At 38.6% G+C, this 19,530-nt stretch overlaps 1 protein-coding gene and 1 pseudogene across 1 annotated transcript in view; both read left to right on the top strand.

Annotated features, from left to right (window-relative positions):
* Positions 1 to 19,530, top strand: part of LOC114459507 (potassium/sodium hyperpolarization-activated cyclic nucleotide-gated channel 3-like) — a 123,689-nt gene that overhangs the window by 93,307 nt on the left and 10,852 nt on the right. The window contains exons 5-6 of the mRNA XM_028441737.1: positions 3,169 to 3,315; positions 4,919 to 5,159. Of these exons, the coding sequence (XP_028297538.1) occupies positions 3,169 to 3,315; positions 4,919 to 5,159 (388 nt within the window). The remainder of the gene's footprint in view (positions 1 to 3,168; positions 3,316 to 4,918; positions 5,160 to 19,530) is intronic.
* Positions 14,820 to 14,936, top strand: LOC114461360 (uncharacterized; annotated as a pseudogene).

Below are 19,530 nucleotides of genomic sequence, written 5' to 3'. Positions count from 1 at the left end.
CCGAGACTTTTCTTTTGTCTTTTAGTAGAAGCGTTATACGTTGGCAATCGTGGAATGGGTAACTTTGGAGCTTCAGAGCGCTCCTCCATGACGCTATGCACAGTTTACGCAGCACGCGCATTCACATTGATTGACATTCCTCTCAATAATTCTGTTCAAAACTGGAAATAACTTACTATCCTCCAACTTACTAAATATGTTCAAAGAAAGAGAGGGGTGTTATCCTGTCAGAGGTGATTTAAACTGGAAACAACCCATCCACAACACAACCGTGAACAGTAGATGCACAGTATATCCGTCTGTGGGGTGAAGCTATGGAATGCATTACCAAATGAAATTAATTATAGTAAGAATGTGTTGATATTTAAAAAATGGTACAAATATAATGAGATGGAAAAGTAAAGAAGTGAAACTGGGCTACAGAAGAGTGTCTGAAAGGGAGTAGTACATACTTCTACTTTGATTATCAATTAATATTATAAGTATATTATGGGGGGGGGGGGGGGGGGGGTCTGATCTGTTATAACACTGTCCTTCAAACCGTCACCTTTGTCTGTTCATTGCCCAGTTTAATGCTTACACAGCTGTTTTTGTTTCAGTTAGAGTTTCAGTCTACGAGATCATTAGCATTTGTGTGGTGTAACGGGTTCGTGGTCAACATTTCCTTTGACTATCACAGCCTTAACTGATCTCAAAGCATTTAGTAGTGATGGGTACCACATTTTGTAGGTACCGACTGCTTTTCGCCAGCACATGAAAAATAGAAGAGTACCAGGTTTCGGTACATAAAAAACACTTCCTTGTGACTGAGAGGGTGTGGTCCTGTTGAAAAATCCAGTAGATTACCATTAGAAAAACCTATTAGGAGCCATTAGGTTTCTAATGGTCTAATGGGAATTGGGCACCATTAGGAACCATTAGAAGGAACCATTAGAAGAAACCATTAGAAACCAATAGGAAGCGTTAGAGGAAACCAGTAGGAACCGTTTGAAGAAACCATTAAAAAAAAAACCAGTTGGAACCATTAGAAGAAACCAGTAGGAACCATTAGAAGAAACCATTAGGAACCATTAGAAGAAACCAGTAGGAACCATTAGAAGAAACCATTAGACTCCAGTAGGAATCCTTAGTAGGAACCAGTTCAAGTCCTTTATATTTGTGTGGGAGATAATAGAACCTCATTAGGAAAACAAACTTAACCATTACTGAAACATAGGTCATTAGAAACCATTAGAAACCAACAGGAACCATTACAAACCACTACATACAGTAGCTATAGTGGCTGTAGAGTGACCATTTGACTGGTATAGCAACGCCCGTAGGAACCATTAAAAGACTTCTGTAGGAACCATTAGTCTCCTGTAGGAACCATTAAGACTTTTGTAGGAACCATTAAGACTCCTGTAGGAACCATTAAGACTTTTGTAGGAACCGCAAGACTCCTGTAGGAACCGTTAGACTCCTGTAGGAACCGTTAGACTCCTGTAGGAACCGTTAGACTCCTGTAGGAACCGTTAGACTCCTGTAGGAACCGTTAGACTCCTGTAGGAATCCTTAGTAGGGACCAGGTATAATAGAACCCCATTAGAAAAACAAACGTAACCATTAGGAAAACGTAGTCATTAGAAACCAATAGAATATGCCTAATGGTTGCCTAATGGTTTCTCTGACTTTTTTCAGCAGGGGAAGAGTAAGCAATTTTCCATGATGAACATGAACTCGTGCATTTCACACACAAGCCATGGCTGATAGAAAGCACTCCAAAGTATGGCTCCACTTTTCAAAATGCGATACAGATCACACTCTTTGCAATATTTCAGGAAGCACCGGGTTAAGCACAAGATTTTTCTCATGTCTGAAGCCATTCCAGCTTCTTCCTGTCCTTTAGAGCAAGTTTTTTAGTCATTGTGGAGAAGGTTCAACTTTTGCCCATGAACGTTAACATATTAGTGTTCTTGAAAAACGTAGTTAAAAGTAGTTAAGAGTAGAGTTGTAATCTGGCCAAAAAATTTGTTCATTCAACCCATAGAGGGCAGTCACTGACATTTTACAACTAAAAACACTACATTTAGATACTTAAACTAAAATGTGAAGAGTAGGACTAGAATCAATAAACTGCAGTGCCACATACCAAATCGTATATGTATTCAGCAGAAAAAAGTAGTTTTAGGGTCTACTTACACTTTAAGCCCAAACCCGTTTGAGCCCAACTATTCAAATTCAGGCTCAAACATGTAGAATAATTGGAGGTGAGTTTCTAATAATTCTACATACGACTACAAACATGACAAGCAGCTTCAAGTGCCGCTACACGGTACGCACTGGTTCACTTCAGCAGTAAAGTATGTATTAACACTGCCGTAACATACACAACTCAGAGAACTGCTCTCTACATATGTGACATCACACAGCTCCACAACGACTCGTTTATGTTTTTTTATAACCTCATTCATTCTATTCATGTGCCAGAAACCATTCACCTCCTCAGCATTTATGCATTTGTGCGTTTTTCTCGCGCTAATCGAAACACATCACACAGCCAAAGATTTTGTACTTTTGCACTCCATGGCAGCCCATCACAATTTTTCCAGAAGGGAAAGGAAAGGACCAGCAGTACATAGAGCTGGGTATCAATTTGTACATTATCAGAAAAAAAAATGTGTTGTAGTTGAGGTTTAATGTTGAAGGAATTTGAGAAATTTGTGCAATGTTACACTACAAACAGGTAGATGTTATTTTGATATACTACTTAGTTTATATACTGATAAATTACAGAATACAAGTTCGAGCTCTTATTATCAAGGAAATATGTCTTACCAATGAAACACACACAAAAAACTGAAAATGGGTACTATTGAGTACCGATACCGATTCCCAGATGTCAGGTATTGTTATCGTATCAGTTCAAATGTGAAAAGGACAATCACTATTTAGAAGCCTTCCTGACCACTAGCTGTGATTTTAGCAGTGCTATTGTACAATATGGTACCACCCTGCGATTAAAAAATATATAGAAACGTAAAAGCTTGAATGATTTATTTCTATCCTTTCATATTTCTAAACCACAACCAATTACTGCTGCTGCCATGGCTGTGTGACTGTGTGTTAGTATCCCTCCACAGTAGCATGGGTGTAACCTGACTGTTGTGTCTCTTTGTGTTTGTGCAGTACAAACAGGTGGAGCAGTACATGTCCTTCCACAAGCTGCCAGCAGATATGAGACAGAGAATCCACGACTACTATGAGCACCGATACCAGGGCAAGATGTTCGACGAGGAGAGCATTCTGGGAGAGTTGAACGAGCCGCTCCGAGAGGTGCGACCATGGTGTCTGACATCCAGCTAAAATGCTTGCTTGTGTGAGCGTGTTGCAGTCACATGGGCTGTGTGCTGCTTTGTTGTCCCCAATTAACTCACTGAATGCAAGATTCTGAAAAGACACTTCACCCACATTGCCTAGTATGAATGTAGGGTGTGAGTGAGTGTTGATGGTGGTCGGAGGGGCCGATAGCGCACTATGGCAGCGCCTCGATTCCATCAGTCTGCCCGAGGGCAGCTGTAGCTACAATAGTAGCTTACCACCACTAAGTGTGGTGGTAAGCTAAGGTGGTAATGCCTAAGTTCTGTAAAACGCTTTGAGTGTCTATGATAAAGTGCTATATAAAATCCAATGCATTATTATTATTAGACATTCCGAGAGTACTGATATAGAGCAAGAACAGCACTTCTTACAGATCATATCACTCCACTGTACAGCTGATCTAAATACCATTAATTACTGTTAAATCTTTGGCTACACACCTCAGTACACTGTCACTATGTTGACACTGCAGATCTTAATGCACAATTCGGATTAAAAAAAACTGATTTTTTTTCAGAATGTGACCCTGAAGTGACGCACATGCACAGAACAGGTCCTATTTTGACCCATGACCCAACAAGCACGCACGGTGTTTATGGAAGTAAATATGGACACGTCCAGCGTAGGACTGTGTCACGCTGTGAAATGTTCTTTCCAACAGAAATCAGCACTTTTATAACTTTAAGAGACTGAAAAGAAGAGGTTTATCGCTCTATCCGTTTTCTTTGATGGCTGTTACATCTTTACAGTGAAGTGTTTGGATGTGGAGTCAACAGTGGTGGGATATTGATGTCAGCATTAGCTTCAATGATGCGGAGTTCATTAAAATTGGAATTGTTCCATTCAGACTCTCTTTAATGGATCGGATACAGGTCGCATATGGTCAAAAAGATCGGATTTAGGTCGCATTTGCCTGCTGTGTGAACGTAGCGTGTATGCTCTCCACTTGTGGAACTATTTTTGTTGGTGGAGCCAAATGATTAAATAAATAAACAGATCATAATCTCTTGTCACTTATTACTGTTAACTAATAAAAGCAATATCACACTTGAGGTCGTGCTGTTGTGTGAAATATTAGCACTGGTTTTTTATGATTATTTATGTCACTCAGGCTTGTGCCTACGACCGAATCACACCAGTGTTGATATTTCATCCCAATAGCACTCCCTCTCATGTGATATTGCATAGTTTGATTTTATATTGCACTTTTCAAGGTACTAATAGATGCTTAACAAAAGCAAAAAAACTAAAACAAACTGAATAAAAGGTATAAGAACAGGGTTTAAAAGCAGGTACATAAATGTAAAACAGTTAAACATTGTAAGTAATCTTGTATAGTTGAGTTTTTAAAAGGGGTTTGAATGTGATTAAGTCAGAATAGTGTCTGAAGGGAGATGGTAAATAGTTCCAGAGGGAGGAAGCAGCAGCTGAAAAAAAGCTCCATCACCCCAGGTTCACTGCTTGTAGCTATTGCTAATCACTGCTAATTTTAGCTTTCATAATGATGTTCCTGTGTTTATTAACTTTACTTTTCCATCCATCACTTTCTATCTTTCAGGAAATCATCAATTTTAACTGTCGAAAGCTTGTGGCGACCATGCCTCTGTTTGCCAACGCCGACCCCAATTTTGTCACGTCAATGCTCACCAAGTTAAGATTTGAGGTGTTCCAACCTGGAGATTACATCATCAGAGAAGGCACCATTGGCAAGAAAATGTACTTCATCCAACATGGAGTTGTCAGCGTTCTCACCAAAGGCACTAAAGAGACCAAGCTTTCGGATGGCTCCTACTTTGGAGGTAAGATAAGATTTTTTTTTTTTTTTTTTTTTTTTAACATTGGTGTTGCTTTGCACTTGATGTTGCTCCTTTTTGTTCCTACAATGCCTGTCAGGAGATTAAATGTGGGAGGTAGTGATGATTTAAATGTAGATATCCTGGCTCATTGCGGATTTAATGTGTTATTTGGGCACTGCTTGTCACCCTCACTTCCGATTCAGCTTCATGGTTTATAGACGACTTCTTCCTAATTCACAAGATGAGCTGCCTCGTAAATGTAGGGCATATCCAAATTATAAATGCTGCTCTGAATGCGGTGTGGATTGACAAATATGCATCCAAATGTCAATGAGGTCAGAATGCTGTGAAATGACTCACGACATGAATATGTTTGCGACTTGAGTGGTAACCCCAAGTTCTTTTGTACTTGTGCAACGTTGTTAATTAGGGTCAGATAATGCATAGCCCCCTCATGGTCCTGCTGTGCCTCTGACACATGTAAGAGACAATGCAGCCATACTGCCCTCACCAAATACCAATCCATTTGCCTAGTGACAGCGTATCATTTAAACTCCACTGTTAAGTAATTAGAAGTGGTGGCAAAGCATTTAACAGCACATGACCTGCCTGTGGAAGTTTAATTACGTCTTGGCAGCTCAAGTCCATCTCCGTGCCCTCCCTCTAGGGGGTCCTCCACAGAAATAATGAAAATATGGCAGGCAATCTATCTACACACATGCCAAATCTAATCAACATTTTAGACAACATGGCCGCTCTCTCTCTCTCTCTCTCTCTCTCTCTCTCTCCACGGCCATTTTCTCTTAAATGTTGTCCCAAATGTTCAGTCATCTGGTTCATCAGTGAGGCTGACTTCATACTCAGAAAGGGTTCAAAGTGCTCAGAGGCTGGTTGCGAGCGCACTTTCCTTGGCAACTGTGCGACAGTGTGGATATTTTGCCACTGGATTTTCAAGATTTTTGCTCTGCACACCACAATGAGTATTAGAGAAAGTGCTTTACTAACAGACTATGAGCTTTATTTAGAGAATTTAAGCTGTTACATACATTTTACATAATATTATTTTTGTTTTACACTTTTTAAGGGGCACACCAATTCACAATCTTGAAAGGCTATTTTACTGAGGTGTATGTAATGGACTACAAGTACTCACTCTACTGTAACTGAGTTGATTTTATGGTTATCGTTTATCGCTGGGGTTACATTCTAAAATAACCCGCAATAGGTGAAATCTGCAAAGTAGTCAGCTTATTTTTTACAATTATTATACATGTTTTAAGGCTATAAAACACACCTCACGATACACTTTATTACACTTTTCTCAGACAGGAATTAACATTTCTCTCTTGCTTAAACACTCAAAGTTCAAATCTTTGTAGATTTTAAAACATAAACCTGTTTTCAAACATACAGCACTACAGAGTCACACTGCTGGTGATCAGACATTGATACCGAACACATTCAGAGTCTTTGTTGACGATGACGTCACGTCATCATGGACACCGGTCTGTTCACCCATTCAACCATGGAGTAGAAGCTGTGTGTGTGTGTGTGTGTGTGTATGTGGAAGGATTAGGCGTGGAGGAGAATCAGCGAGGAGGTGGTAGTAGCAGGGAAAAGTTCTCTCTGTAGCACTTAGCTAGCATAGCATTAGCCGCTAATCACACCAGCTTTTTTCACTGGTGGTTTATGTTAATGAGAGAAGAAAAAGGAGCGCAGCTCCTCTCTTCAGCAGGCAGTGAAACTCACAGAGTTGGATGTGTCGCTGGTGAGTGAACGCAGCATTAGCCAATCAGTACGTAGAACACTGCGCGTTCATACGCTGTAAAAAAAAAAAATACCTCCCAAACTTGCACTGTAAAAAACATCTGCAAAACCACGAGGCCGCAAAAAGGTGAACCGCATTATAGCGAGGCATTACTGTACTTCAAATCAGTCATTTTACTTGTACTTAAGTGCGTTTAAATGAGGTAAACGTTCATTTGTTACATTTCTTCACCCAAACCGTTACTGAGTAAATTATTATTTTATGTTTTAAATGATCAACGGACATTGTGAAACTACAAAAAATGAAATAACCAGACAACACACAGATGATCCATATGTTCTTAGTTGTGCCATTTTGATCAACACCCAGCCACTTTCTTCAGTTCAGGTTGGGATTTCTACCTATTATGTTGTTACACACATTGCACAGTTTTATGCACAGTTCATAAATTTAGCTATGCTCTAGAGACTGAATTTTTTATCTTGTTTGGAATGAATTTATGGTGTTATTTTATTTAAAAATTTGACAAACCTTTTATTTTTATACAGGTGCCTTTGTGAAAAATAAATTAAGTTCCAAACTGTGAATAGATTTGGCTTCTTCTTTTTAAGTTCTTGTTTATATTATGAGATGTTTACTGTATGCAAGGGAACTTGTGGGCAAGAATTATTAACAAAAATAAACATGATGTGGGGTGAAAGTATCTTCCTTTGTTGTAAATAATTGTTTTGCACTAGCTTTACAACCACAAAAGTTTTACTTATTGTAGAATAGTTTCTCCCTTTTGGAATGTGTTGTTGGTGTTCTAAACAGAGCATTTGTCCTTAAAGGGGACATATATGTTAAATCCAATTTTTTAGCCCTTAAATGCATTTTGTTGTATATTTAGAGTGCGTAGAAGTACAGAAAAAATCAATTAGTCTCTTCAGGTGCTCCGTTGATATCTTTATATTCTGTTTTGCTCATATTTTTCAATCTGTTTCGATTTTCTATACTCTATTACGTTTTTTGAACTATTACATCACAGTATTTGCAGCGGAACTGGCCAATTAGTACATCAACTCCAGGTCCAACACTTCGAGCAATCCGCCATTTTTATTTCTCGCTTTTATTTTGTAGTCCAAGCTCAAGGATGCCGAAGTCGAGAGGATTAAGTCAAAATGTTGGGTTGTTGTTGGCTGTAGTAACCCACACGCTTCATTACACTGTCTCCCAGCATCATAACCTTTTAAAGTGCCTGGTGTTGAGTTTATTTTCACAAAAATGTACCCACATCTGTGGGTCAGGTCATTTTTGTGAGCGTTGAAGCACTTCAAGGATGACTGCTTCCTCAACCCTCCGCCAGTATAAAGAAGGATTTGCCGAAAGACTTTGTCTGATTGAGGGTTCAATTCCTTCTATCTTTGGAGCGACGAACAGAGACTTCGGTAAGCTGTAAATAACGCTACAAAAGTGTGATGATAAGACGTTCCTGTCATTGTTTTGTTAGCATTAGCAGTTGCCACCGTCTTCAGACCATATGTTTAGCGCTTGTGTGCTCGTTTTATAGATCCTTGATGATATGGCCTACGTGATTTAATTTAAGTCTAAGTTTTCATTAGTCATTTCATTTTGCCGTTTTTGTCTTTGAAAAGACTGTATTAAAATGCATTTCGTGACGTTAGCTTGGCGCTAGCGTTAGCTCGGTGCTTGTGTTAGCTCACTTGTTAGGGTTCTGCAGGTTCATCATCTTCATTTTCATCTCGCTCCGCCGGGTCAGACTCTGGCTGGAACATGTAAGGCTGGATGGACAAGTCTTCCGTTTGTTGGACATTTTGTAAATAACCTCTGAATAAAAAGTTTATGCGCCGCTACATAGCCGTATCTCTTCTATCAAACTACAAAAATGGGCCGAAGCAGGGTGGAGTTGAACCGAGTGTCACCTGAAGAGGGGGCGGGGTATTGAAGTGTCTCATTTGCATTTAAAGAGAACCGCACCAAAACGAGTTGCTCTCAGAAGCACATCAGAAAAGGGGTAGAAAGAAAAGGGGTGGAGCTATAATAATGAGGAATTCAGACCCAAGCATTGCAGTTCCGCTTTATATAGACCACAACTGTATGATTATATGTAAAAGGAGGATTTAAAACCATGATATGCCCCTTTAATATTAATGACATAACATGTAGGTTGGATGGTGTCACTGATTTTTAGTTTGCAAAGGCACAGAAAATTCCAGTAAATTTGTATGGGAATTTAAGACCAGGAATTTTTTAGAATAATTCAACAGCAGAAGAAACTTTTTAATAATGGAAAATATTTTTTTGGAATTGACTAAATTGGGTGTTAACTTTAAATGACTGATATTTTAGATGATTCTAACTATACTATTCCAAACTATATTGAACAATCCCTATTCATGGCCAACCTTCAATTTAGTACATTTCTTGTTTTTTTTTCCTCATTAATGCTCATGGAAAGTGTCCCAACTTAGAAAATTCCCAAAATTTTTGCAACCCCATTTGAAACGTTATGTTTTTTTCTTGTATGGTTTTGTTATGATACAGTTGTTCAAAATTACTCCCAATTTTTAATTAATTCCAATAAATGATTCCCATTAAAATATTTTTGAATATTCCCAAAATCCCAAATTTAGGCTGATGTGATAATCTATTGGAAATCTTCTGCCCATTTGTAACCCCCACTGATCATTAAATAATTAGAGGTACAGGTCTTTGCTACAAAACGAATATACGTCACTTTTCCCCGTGATAGTCTTCCAGTTATTTCACAGTACAATGCTTTTTTTTTACTACGGACAAAGCACAAATCGCACTAATTTTAAAACAGAAGCTGCTTGATTCACTTAATCTCAACCTAGATGTGTAATTATTTTCCCTCCTGCACATATGCCCAAGACTTTAAATCCCATTATCCTGTCACTATTACCAACGATGCAACTTCTCTGAGGGTGTGAGCAAGAGCTGGGGCCAGCGCGGTAAGCCCCGAGCCACTGGAAGTTTGTTACCAAACATGAGTTAGTCATTCATGAAATGAATTGGTGCTGGATCAGCACAGTGAGCCTGTGACATGTGTGGCTCTCAGGATCAGCCTGCAGAAGCCTTTTGGACCTTTGTAAAGATCTGCTGCACATTGACTTCAAATGTATAAATTATAATATTAAATCATGATTTTCAGTCATTATTAAACATGCAGGAAATCACAATTCATGTAGCACAATTGAATACCTGAGCCTTTCAAAGACAATCCTAAATCATTGGCACAATTATGCTCTCACTATTCAGCTCCAGTTTGATTGAGTTGAGAGCCTAAACTCTAAAGTGGACAGGACGTATCCTGGATGGGAGCGTCAGCTGGGCACATACAGATCCACTGGGGAAGGAAGATGTAATGTGACTGCAGTACTAACGCCAAGGGACACATGGACTGCTGCCAAGCCTGCTCCCTGGAAGCGGCTCTGAGCTCACAGAGGAAACACGCACCCTCCATGCTTCGGCCTCAAATGACCTCTTACTCATCATAGTGCAAAACCAAAACACTCATCAGATCAGCATCTGGAGTGGAAAGTGAATTGTGTTGCAGTAATTGATGGCTTGTCAGCATGGGCCTGTGGCTGTGACTTGGAAGGAGTAGATTAGTGATCACTAGGTGCTCCTGCTTATCAAAAGCCCTTTTTGATTATACCTTTAAGATGGCTCACTTTGTTCCAGAGAAAGAAATGTAGCTTTGTGATTAGATGGGTCACTGGATGGAGATGGGTTTAGCTATCTCCTATATGTCATCGTCTAACTGCTGTACCGTGAACGATTCTCTCTTAATCCAAGGTCTCATTAAAGCCGAGCTGCAGGAACTAATCCTGTCAGTCTTCTCTTTTTCAATCTTTTTTATAAAAGGAATGTCTTCACTACAAAGATGCAAAATGGCCACCGTGACTTAGTGAGTCAGTGAGGAAGGCTGGTTTTGAACCCAGTTACCACCTCTGCATCTCTTGTTCCAAAGAAGCAGCCAATCAGGTGACCGATTTAGGTAAGGTAAAGGCAAGGCACATGTATTTGTATAGCTCATTTCATACATAAGGCAATTCAATGTGCTTTGCATGATTAAAGAGTGCAACAGAAAACATAGAACAATAACTAAACAGTAAAAACATCAAAAATCACCCTCTCAATCATACGCAGTAGAGAAAAAGAGTGCCTTTACCTTGGATTTAAAAATGTTCATATTATATTGACTTCAGCTCTGCTGGCAGTTTGTGCCACTTTCTTTGCAGCATAACAACTAAAAGTAGTCTCACCATGTTTACTGTGAGCTCTGGGCTCCTACTGACCTGTGTCCATTGATCTGAGAGACCTGCTGGGTTCATACCTGACTAACATCTCACTGATGTAGTGCTTCTCAAATGGAGGTAAGGTACCTCTAGGGGTATGCGATGGCACTACAGGGGGTACGTGAGAGAGAGAGAGAGGAAAATTTACAAATGAATGCCTTAAAATATGGGGTTTCAAAAATTATAATCATGCCAAATATTACCAGCAACTCACCAAATCACTACAAAAACACAAAATAAGAGAAAAATACACTGAATAATAAAAAAAACAAACAACAGCACTAAGAGGGAGAAATACTTACTATTACCAGCACCACACAAACAACGACGACTCACCAAATGAGAGAGAAACACACAAGGTCATTGCAAAATACAAAAAATAACAGAGAAAATACAAAACAACAAAAATACACAAAATGAGAAAAAATACAGAAAACTGAAAAGAACAGACAAAAAACAAACACACAAAATGACATAAAAAACACACAAAGAGGTGATAGAAATGATCAGAACATGAACTGAAAATACAAAGGCCATGGAGATGAAAGGAAATATTAAAACTATAGAAATAAATTTATTCAGGAGGTACTAAATACTGTTTAATTCCACTGATTTACAAAATGAAGTTTTTTGAAAAGTTATTCCATCAATATGCTCGAAAGTTGTTGTTCACAGAATTCTGAGCAAAATGTTGTAGTCGGAGAAAGGGGGGGATTTGAGCCAAAAAAATGTGTGACCCAGTACACTGATGTATTCTGGACCAAACCCATTCACAGATTTATACACCAGCAGCAGAATTTTAAAGTCTATTCTGAGGCTGACTGGGAGCCAGTGTAAAGACTTTAAATTTAGGTGCTGCAAAGGCACAAGAAAGAGTGTTATGGAATATTTATTTATTAAATTTTTTATTTTTTGTTTATTTGACAGGGACAATATACTAATCAACATTACAGTACCACAGTTAGCCTAATGGCTATTTTCATCTGTTGTCCCGCACAGCTGTTAAAAGTCCCCCTAAAAACTAAATATTTCCACATTAGTTCAATCAGTGAGTTTAAAAAAAAGATCACCGATCATATGAATTCAGGTTGTTTTTTTTAAGTAACGACCAAATTCCTTTGGTACTACTTGATACAGATTCATGAACATCAAACGGTACCATGTTTTGGGACCTAAACGCAGCTTTGTGACTGTGATGGAGTGGAAGAGTTGAAGAATTTCCATGCAGGACCTGGACATAACATTGCACGCACAAGAACGTAATGGCTCTGCTTTTTAGAAGAAAGTGTCTATTTGTACGGTTGCCATACGGACAATCCCCGGTGCTATTGGTACGTTTACCAAAGAACAAGTACATAGCGTCTTAGGGTTAGGTTTGTGGAAGTGGATCAGTACGGAGTGTGTACAGAGTGATGCTTATTTGGGGCCCAGTAGTGGGTAGACTCCAAATCATCGGCCACCACCGTGTCTGCTTGACAAGCCCTGGAAACAGGCTATGTGAAGGCAATGGGGATGGGTATGGGGTGTGAATGTGTGGTATCTCATAATCAGTGATATGGCGTGTCCGTAGTGTGGTGAGTATGGAACAGGGCTTAAGGGTAGGGAGCGGAATACTGCCCCAGCATCCCCAGCTGAGTAGCTCCTGTTTGGTAAACCATAAGGTTGTGAATATTGTGATAACCAGGATTTGGGAGTGGGAGCATGTCTGCGCATGCATCCCCTGACCTGTTCCCCCTTTGTGGGGGGGAGAGGTAGGAGGTGGATAGTGTTGGGTGTACTGATGGTGTAAGTTCTATCGCAACATTTTTTAGAAACGAACAGTAGTCTCCGGTATGAAAGCGAAAGTGAACGCATTGCTCGGGCTGAATAAACAAAACAAGCGTGCGCACACATTACAAACACACACAGACACTAACAGCAGACCATGTCCCCACTTTCAGAGACGGTAGACTGGGGAAGAAGTCCGGCGTGCAGCCGCTTCGCTCCAACCGAGAGACATTTTTGCAGTTTGCTCATAGGTTTTCACCTGTGAGTGAAATACTATGGAGCCGTGTCACGTGAAGGAAGCAACTCTTCGGTGTAAATGAGACGATGAAACAATGCAACGTGAGCATCTACAGAAAGTTTCATCACGACAATGACGTCATTGATCGGCTCGGAGAATTAAGACTTTACAGCCAATCACATTAATTGCATAAAATGCAAATATATCGGTCGATTCGATATAGCAGATCAGATCGGCGTAAAGCCTAATAAAAACATTCATAAAAGTTTATTTTCACCTTACAAAAAATGTGTCATTCAGTTTCAATAAATACTGTAGTTCAATACATATTTTAAATATAAAATAAAAAAGAACACATGACTATCAGGGCTAATGATTGCGGTTCTGATTACTCAAAAGTCATTTTCTAAGATTGTGTGAGTGTCCCTAATATTTACAGGTAATACATTTCAGTAACGGGCAGCTTGAAATGTAAAGGACGACTGGCCAAATGCACTTTCTCTCATTGGGATTGTAAAGTCTCATCTATCTGCACCTCTTGTGTTACGCTGAGTGACATTTCTAATATTTACATTAATTAAGTGGAGGAGAGGACAGACCATAGGTGATTTTGAAAAAAAGACACATTTACACACTGGTTTTTTAGGAATTCAACCAACCAAATTTAGTTTTTCAAAAATTGCTGTTGAAAACACACACTTTTTTAAAACAAATCTATATATTTTCTGGGTCAACATGCATTTCACACTTGACAGGCATGCTGTCAAAAAAGAAATTTCTGTCAAAATAAAGGACAAGTCCAACATGCAACATTAAGTATTTATTTACTTTTGACCAGCTGTCTGCAACCCACTTAGTACAGGTCCGCGACCCACATTTGTGTCCCGACCCACCAGTTGAGAATCGCTGCTTCAACATGTTCTCTGATTGAAATGTTGTGTTTTTGAAGAACAGCACAGCGGTGGTAGCGCACTGGGTTCCAGTCGAGTTTGTAGATAATGATTATTATATTAGCTATTCAAACAAAAGGTGTTTTTGCAGCAATTCAAATGCTGTTATGGAGGAAGCAGGACATGTCATAGGCAATCAGGCAACTCACTAGGGATATACCAAAGGTTAGTGAGTGTGTGCTCCGTGGGCTGGGGGCGTTGTTTAGGAGGCAGATAGAAGCTGACAGCCAAACTCAGAGTCCAGGTAAGCTTTGAGAAACTAGGCTTTGGGACTCAAGTACCTCATCACAAACTAAGTAGTCCTGTTCAAATTTATTTTCATTCACCTTCAACAGCATTTGAATACATGGGGAATACAAGTTGAACAGCGCATACATATAACTGCACTGCACGCTAAGATTGAAACTTATGTAATAGTACATTCAAAGGCTGAAATCTACATCCACTCCAGTTATATGCAGTATTTTATTTTCATTAACATGTGTGCCTACAAACCATCCATAGATGTCAAATTATTTGTGTAAAGCTCTGAATAATAAGTACTTGCTGACTACTATTCTGCTTTATGCAGACATTACTCTTGTCTAATGTATTTATGTGCATGTATAATGTGTGCATTAGGCCAAACCAGCCTGTCATTGCCCGATCCCGTTAGATCTCGGAAGCTAAGCACGTCTGGGCCTGGTTAGTAGTTGGATGGGAGACCACTGAGAATTCCAGGTGCCACAGTGGGGTGGCAGTCACCCAGTGGTATCTGTCATTGTGCCCTTGGGCAAGGCACTTCACCTACATTGCCTAGTATGAATGTAGTGTGTGAGTGAGTGTTGGTGGTGGTCGGAGGGGCCGATGGCGCACTATGGCAGCCTCGCTTCCGTCAGTCTGCCCCAGGGCAGCTGTGGCTACAATAGTAGTTTACCACCACTAAGTGTGGAGTGAAAGAATAATACCTTAATTCTGTAAAGCGACTTTGAGTGTCTATGATAAAGCGCTATATAAAATTGATGCATTATTATTATTATTATTATACGCCGTATAAGATCATAGAAAATAAAATTCAATCCACATTTGTGTCTTTGTACTGCAGTGTTTGTGGAGTTTTGGGGGCTTGGAACCTATGGTTTTTGCTTTTATTTACTATTAATATTCCTCGCCCCGACAAATCCTTAATTTTTTATTATTATTATTGACTGTTTAATACTGGACCCTCTGTCTCTTGTTTAGATACCGAAGGATTAGCCCCTTTCAGTCCACTGAGTTCTATTAGAGGTGAAGCATTCAGGATCATTTACCAGCTTTTTCCAATCAAAATAACAACTTATGCTGCTTTGGGTTGCTCTAAAAATCAGTAAAAGTTAAAAAAATTAATTAAATTTGATATTCTAATATTTAACAAAAATTGATTTATGTAATGTGGGTCTAACGCAGACATAGGCAACTGTTCGGTTTAATTTTATGCGACCCACAAAGTAAATGTACAAAATGATGAAAAAATACGCAAAACAAGAGTGAGAATACACTATAAAATACAAGATTGCAGGAAAATACCGTAAGAGACAAGTGAAAGACAGAAAATACTCCAAAAACACACTAAACTACTACAAAAATGAACAAAACAACAGTAATACATACAATTACTCAGAAACATATAAACAATTACAGAAAATGACAACAAAAATACATAAAAAGACAATAAAAACACAAAAATGACTCAGCAAACCCACTGCACTAACAAACAAGCAAAACAACAATAAAAATACACAAAAATGACTAAAAACGCAAAATGGCAGCGCAAATACACTGACTGCAAAATACATATTTTACAGGTAAAATACACACAATGACGACAGAAATGCACAAAATGATTCACAACAAGTAAGTCAACAACACACATACACAGAATGACAGAAAAACACAAAATTGCTATAAAAAGGTTCTGTTCTTTCTTGTGTTAACGCTCAGATTGGTCATTATTCTAAATGCTGACATGATTGTTGATCATGTGACCCTCTGATCAAACAAACACATTTTTATGGCCCCGCTGTGATAAAAGTTGCCTACCTCTGGTCTAAAGCATCAAAGTCATGAGGTAATTAGATAACAGTCTGGCCTTTTACCTGCTTTCTGTGAAGTGTGTTGCGATAAGTTATGAATTGGCGCTATATAAAGATCAATTGATTAGTGAAGTCATTTTGAGACGTAATCTTTCAATGGCAAAGTAAAGAAAATAAAAAAACAAGAATCAACAGAAGAAAGTTCATTTGTCGACTAACTTTTCATCTCTCCCATGAGGTTAATCTTATCCTGCAGTGTTTATTACATGCAAATGGACAATGACGTCATTTCCCCTGTGCTGAAGGCCTCAAAACCTGCCACTAACACCTACATTAAACAACACTAACCACACACACACACACGATAAGCACCCCTGCACTAAGAAATGTTAAATGCTAAATAAATAGTTTTATTTGTACAAATCTATGTCTTTTATCAGATTTGACCCTAACCGACACTGCAGCCAAAGTCTCACTCTGAACTGAGTTCAAAACTTGAGAGGCCTGTAAAACAAATATGGTGCAAAATAATGCGTTTTTGTTAGGCATAGATCTTCTAATAAAGACATTTCAAAGGTTTTAGGCCACGTGTGTAAAAACAGTGGAGGATCCATTTAAAAACACCATCATCAAGTTTAAAAAATATGTTTTAAAAAATCTTAAAAACAGTAATAAAAGTAAATAAAAAAGGTATTTCGTCCCTTTTTAAAAGACTGAAGTGTCTGTGGCGCCCTCAGATGGTCGAGAAGCAAATTCCACAGATGAGGAACAGCAAAAAAGAAGTTGAAAAAGAAGAAATATTAGTATTCTGCTGATCAGCTGTCGTAAGCACCCGAGACAAGACAGACCAAGACTTCCGGAGCCGAGACCGAGTCAAGACCAGAACGAGACAAGCCGAGACGAGACCACGACCATAAATATTTTTTTTTTTTAATTAAAAAAATATATAAATAAATGAATTATGACAAGGTTCGACAGGTTAAATAACATTTCTCTCCTTAATTTTAGTTTATTTTAAATACATTTGACAGAGAAAAAAGTGCCAGCAAAAAAATCAACTAAAATAGTAAAACTACTACTGCTACCTGATAAATTCACAATTATTCTACATATTTTGAAAACAAGATTTTATGTCAGCTGAATGTACAGCAAGTGTTTTAAAGCATTCTGCCAACAAATAACATGGTGAAACTAAATAAAACAACTCAACCCGAGAACAGTCATGTGACAAATCAATCAACAGTTTCTTTTTGAGAAAGATTATTATTATTCTGGATACAGTAGAAACAGAAAACTATAAAAAAAAATAGTTATATGGTGAACCTGTTTATATTGTAGGGAAGATAATTATATACAAATATGTAATTGGAGTTTAACAGCCACAAAAAAAACACTTTAAAAAAAAATAGACTAATATAAGACCTCTTTACAGTTATTGAGTCCTTTCTGCGCTTGCGCGACTTGCGGCGATGACGCGCTGGTGACGACAATCCAAGATGGCGGTGGCCCGGACGACAGTCAACACTATTTAATAAAAGCTGAAAAGACATGGATGGAGGGAGGCATAAATATGCAGACTTTTCACACAGACTTATTAGACACACACACAGACCTCAGTAAACGGAACAGGCTTCACCAGCGGCAGGCACTAGGACCCAGAGTAAATGCATAAATGCATGTTTTACTGGGATTTTTTACCGGTGATTAGTTTCTATCTCCCTTCCGCTCCGCAGTCCAAACTGAAACCGTATAGCCACACACACGCACATCACTCAGTCACATTAAGGAAGGTTGCAATCATTATACGGTGTGGATTAAAGAATGAATAAAGGATGGTTTTATCCCGTTCTTCTCCTTGTTATCACATTATGAAAAGTTTTAAAATAGCAGGAATTAGTGCTGGTCTCCAACGGTCTTGAGGGAAAATCCTGAGTCTGTGTAGCCCAAGACCTTTTAAAATTCCTCTTCTAAAGGTCTCGACTACTACAACACTACTAATTGGTGCATGGTGTCACCCATATTTAGTGTTCTCTTGTGTTTACTGCAGATGATGTGGGTCCCCTCCAGTCCAAGTTTCAAGATCACAATGAATGAGAAATAGATCAGATTATTATCAATTATTGAATTTACTTTGTTCAAATGACAGCTTCATATTAGATGTTTTGGCAAAAAAAAAAAAAAAAGTGCTGAATTTAATATAAAGTGGTAGAAAGCTTTACATGTGTTGTAGAGACATGTATCTTTGAGATTTTTAACACACAAAAAAAGGCCTGCAGCCTTTTCCTGCCCTGCTGCCTCTTTTGCGCTCTCTCTCTCCCGCACTTACACACGTGCATGGCTGCACGCACACAGACGCACGTCTTCTTTCCACATTGAGAGCTGGTGCGAGGACTCTTGGGAAACATCAGTAAGAGCTCTTACATCAGTGAGAGCGTGGACACGTGGCTCCACTCTCCAAAAGAAAAGTAGTCATGTGTGCTCCTGTCAAGGTCGCACAACTCATGATACACACAGTCCTTGGTCTTTCTCAGGGCGCATCCAATTTTAATTGTATTGTTTGTGTGCATTGTTACTTAGGCATTCAAATGAGTTGCACGTTGAAACAACAGAAAACAAAGGGTCCCAAACATTAAACAGAATAGCTTTGCAGGAACTAGTTTTTCAGATACTCCCTTGGCAGCAGAAATATATTTCAGATTTGAGTCATTCTGTCACACAAAATGACAAAATTGTTTTTAATCCCGTTAGACCAGGGGCCAATCCTTCCCTTTACATCAGTGGTTTGCACTTTTGTCAAATTATGTGTACCCCCTTTTCATATCAATAAGTACCCTCTCCATGATTTCACATTCCTTTTAATTTGTGGAACAGCGAGCTCTCCTAAACCTCTGACAGTGTCTGGAACATTGGTTCCCTGAGGCTTGATCTACAAATTTAAAACAATTAGTCTAATTTAAAAAAAAATTTAATTACCATGCAACTTTTATGCAATTACTTCAATAGTTTAGTAAGTTAATACTGTCTCCTTTTGTAAAGTGTAGCTAACTATTGTCTCCTATTTTGTGTAATAAACAACATAAAATAATCCTTGTTCAATAAATTACAAGAAAATATAGTATTTAATTGAGCAATAGTACTGTAATGTTTGAGAAATACTGCTTTAGACCATCCAATTCAGACTACAGGAGAAAGTGAAAAAAAAAAAAGGCAGAAAAAACTTTGAATTATTGTGTAAATAATTCAGTTGTAGATATCTCAGCCCTTCTAAATACACA

The sequence above is a fragment of the Gouania willdenowi genome, chromosome 3 (genome assembly GCF_900634775.1).
Source record: "Gouania willdenowi chromosome 3, fGouWil2.1, whole genome shotgun sequence".
Classification (NCBI taxonomy): Eukaryota; Metazoa; Chordata; class Actinopteri; order Blenniiformes; family Gobiesocidae; genus Gouania; species Gouania willdenowi.
This window is presented reverse-complemented; position numbering and strand designations above follow the sequence as displayed.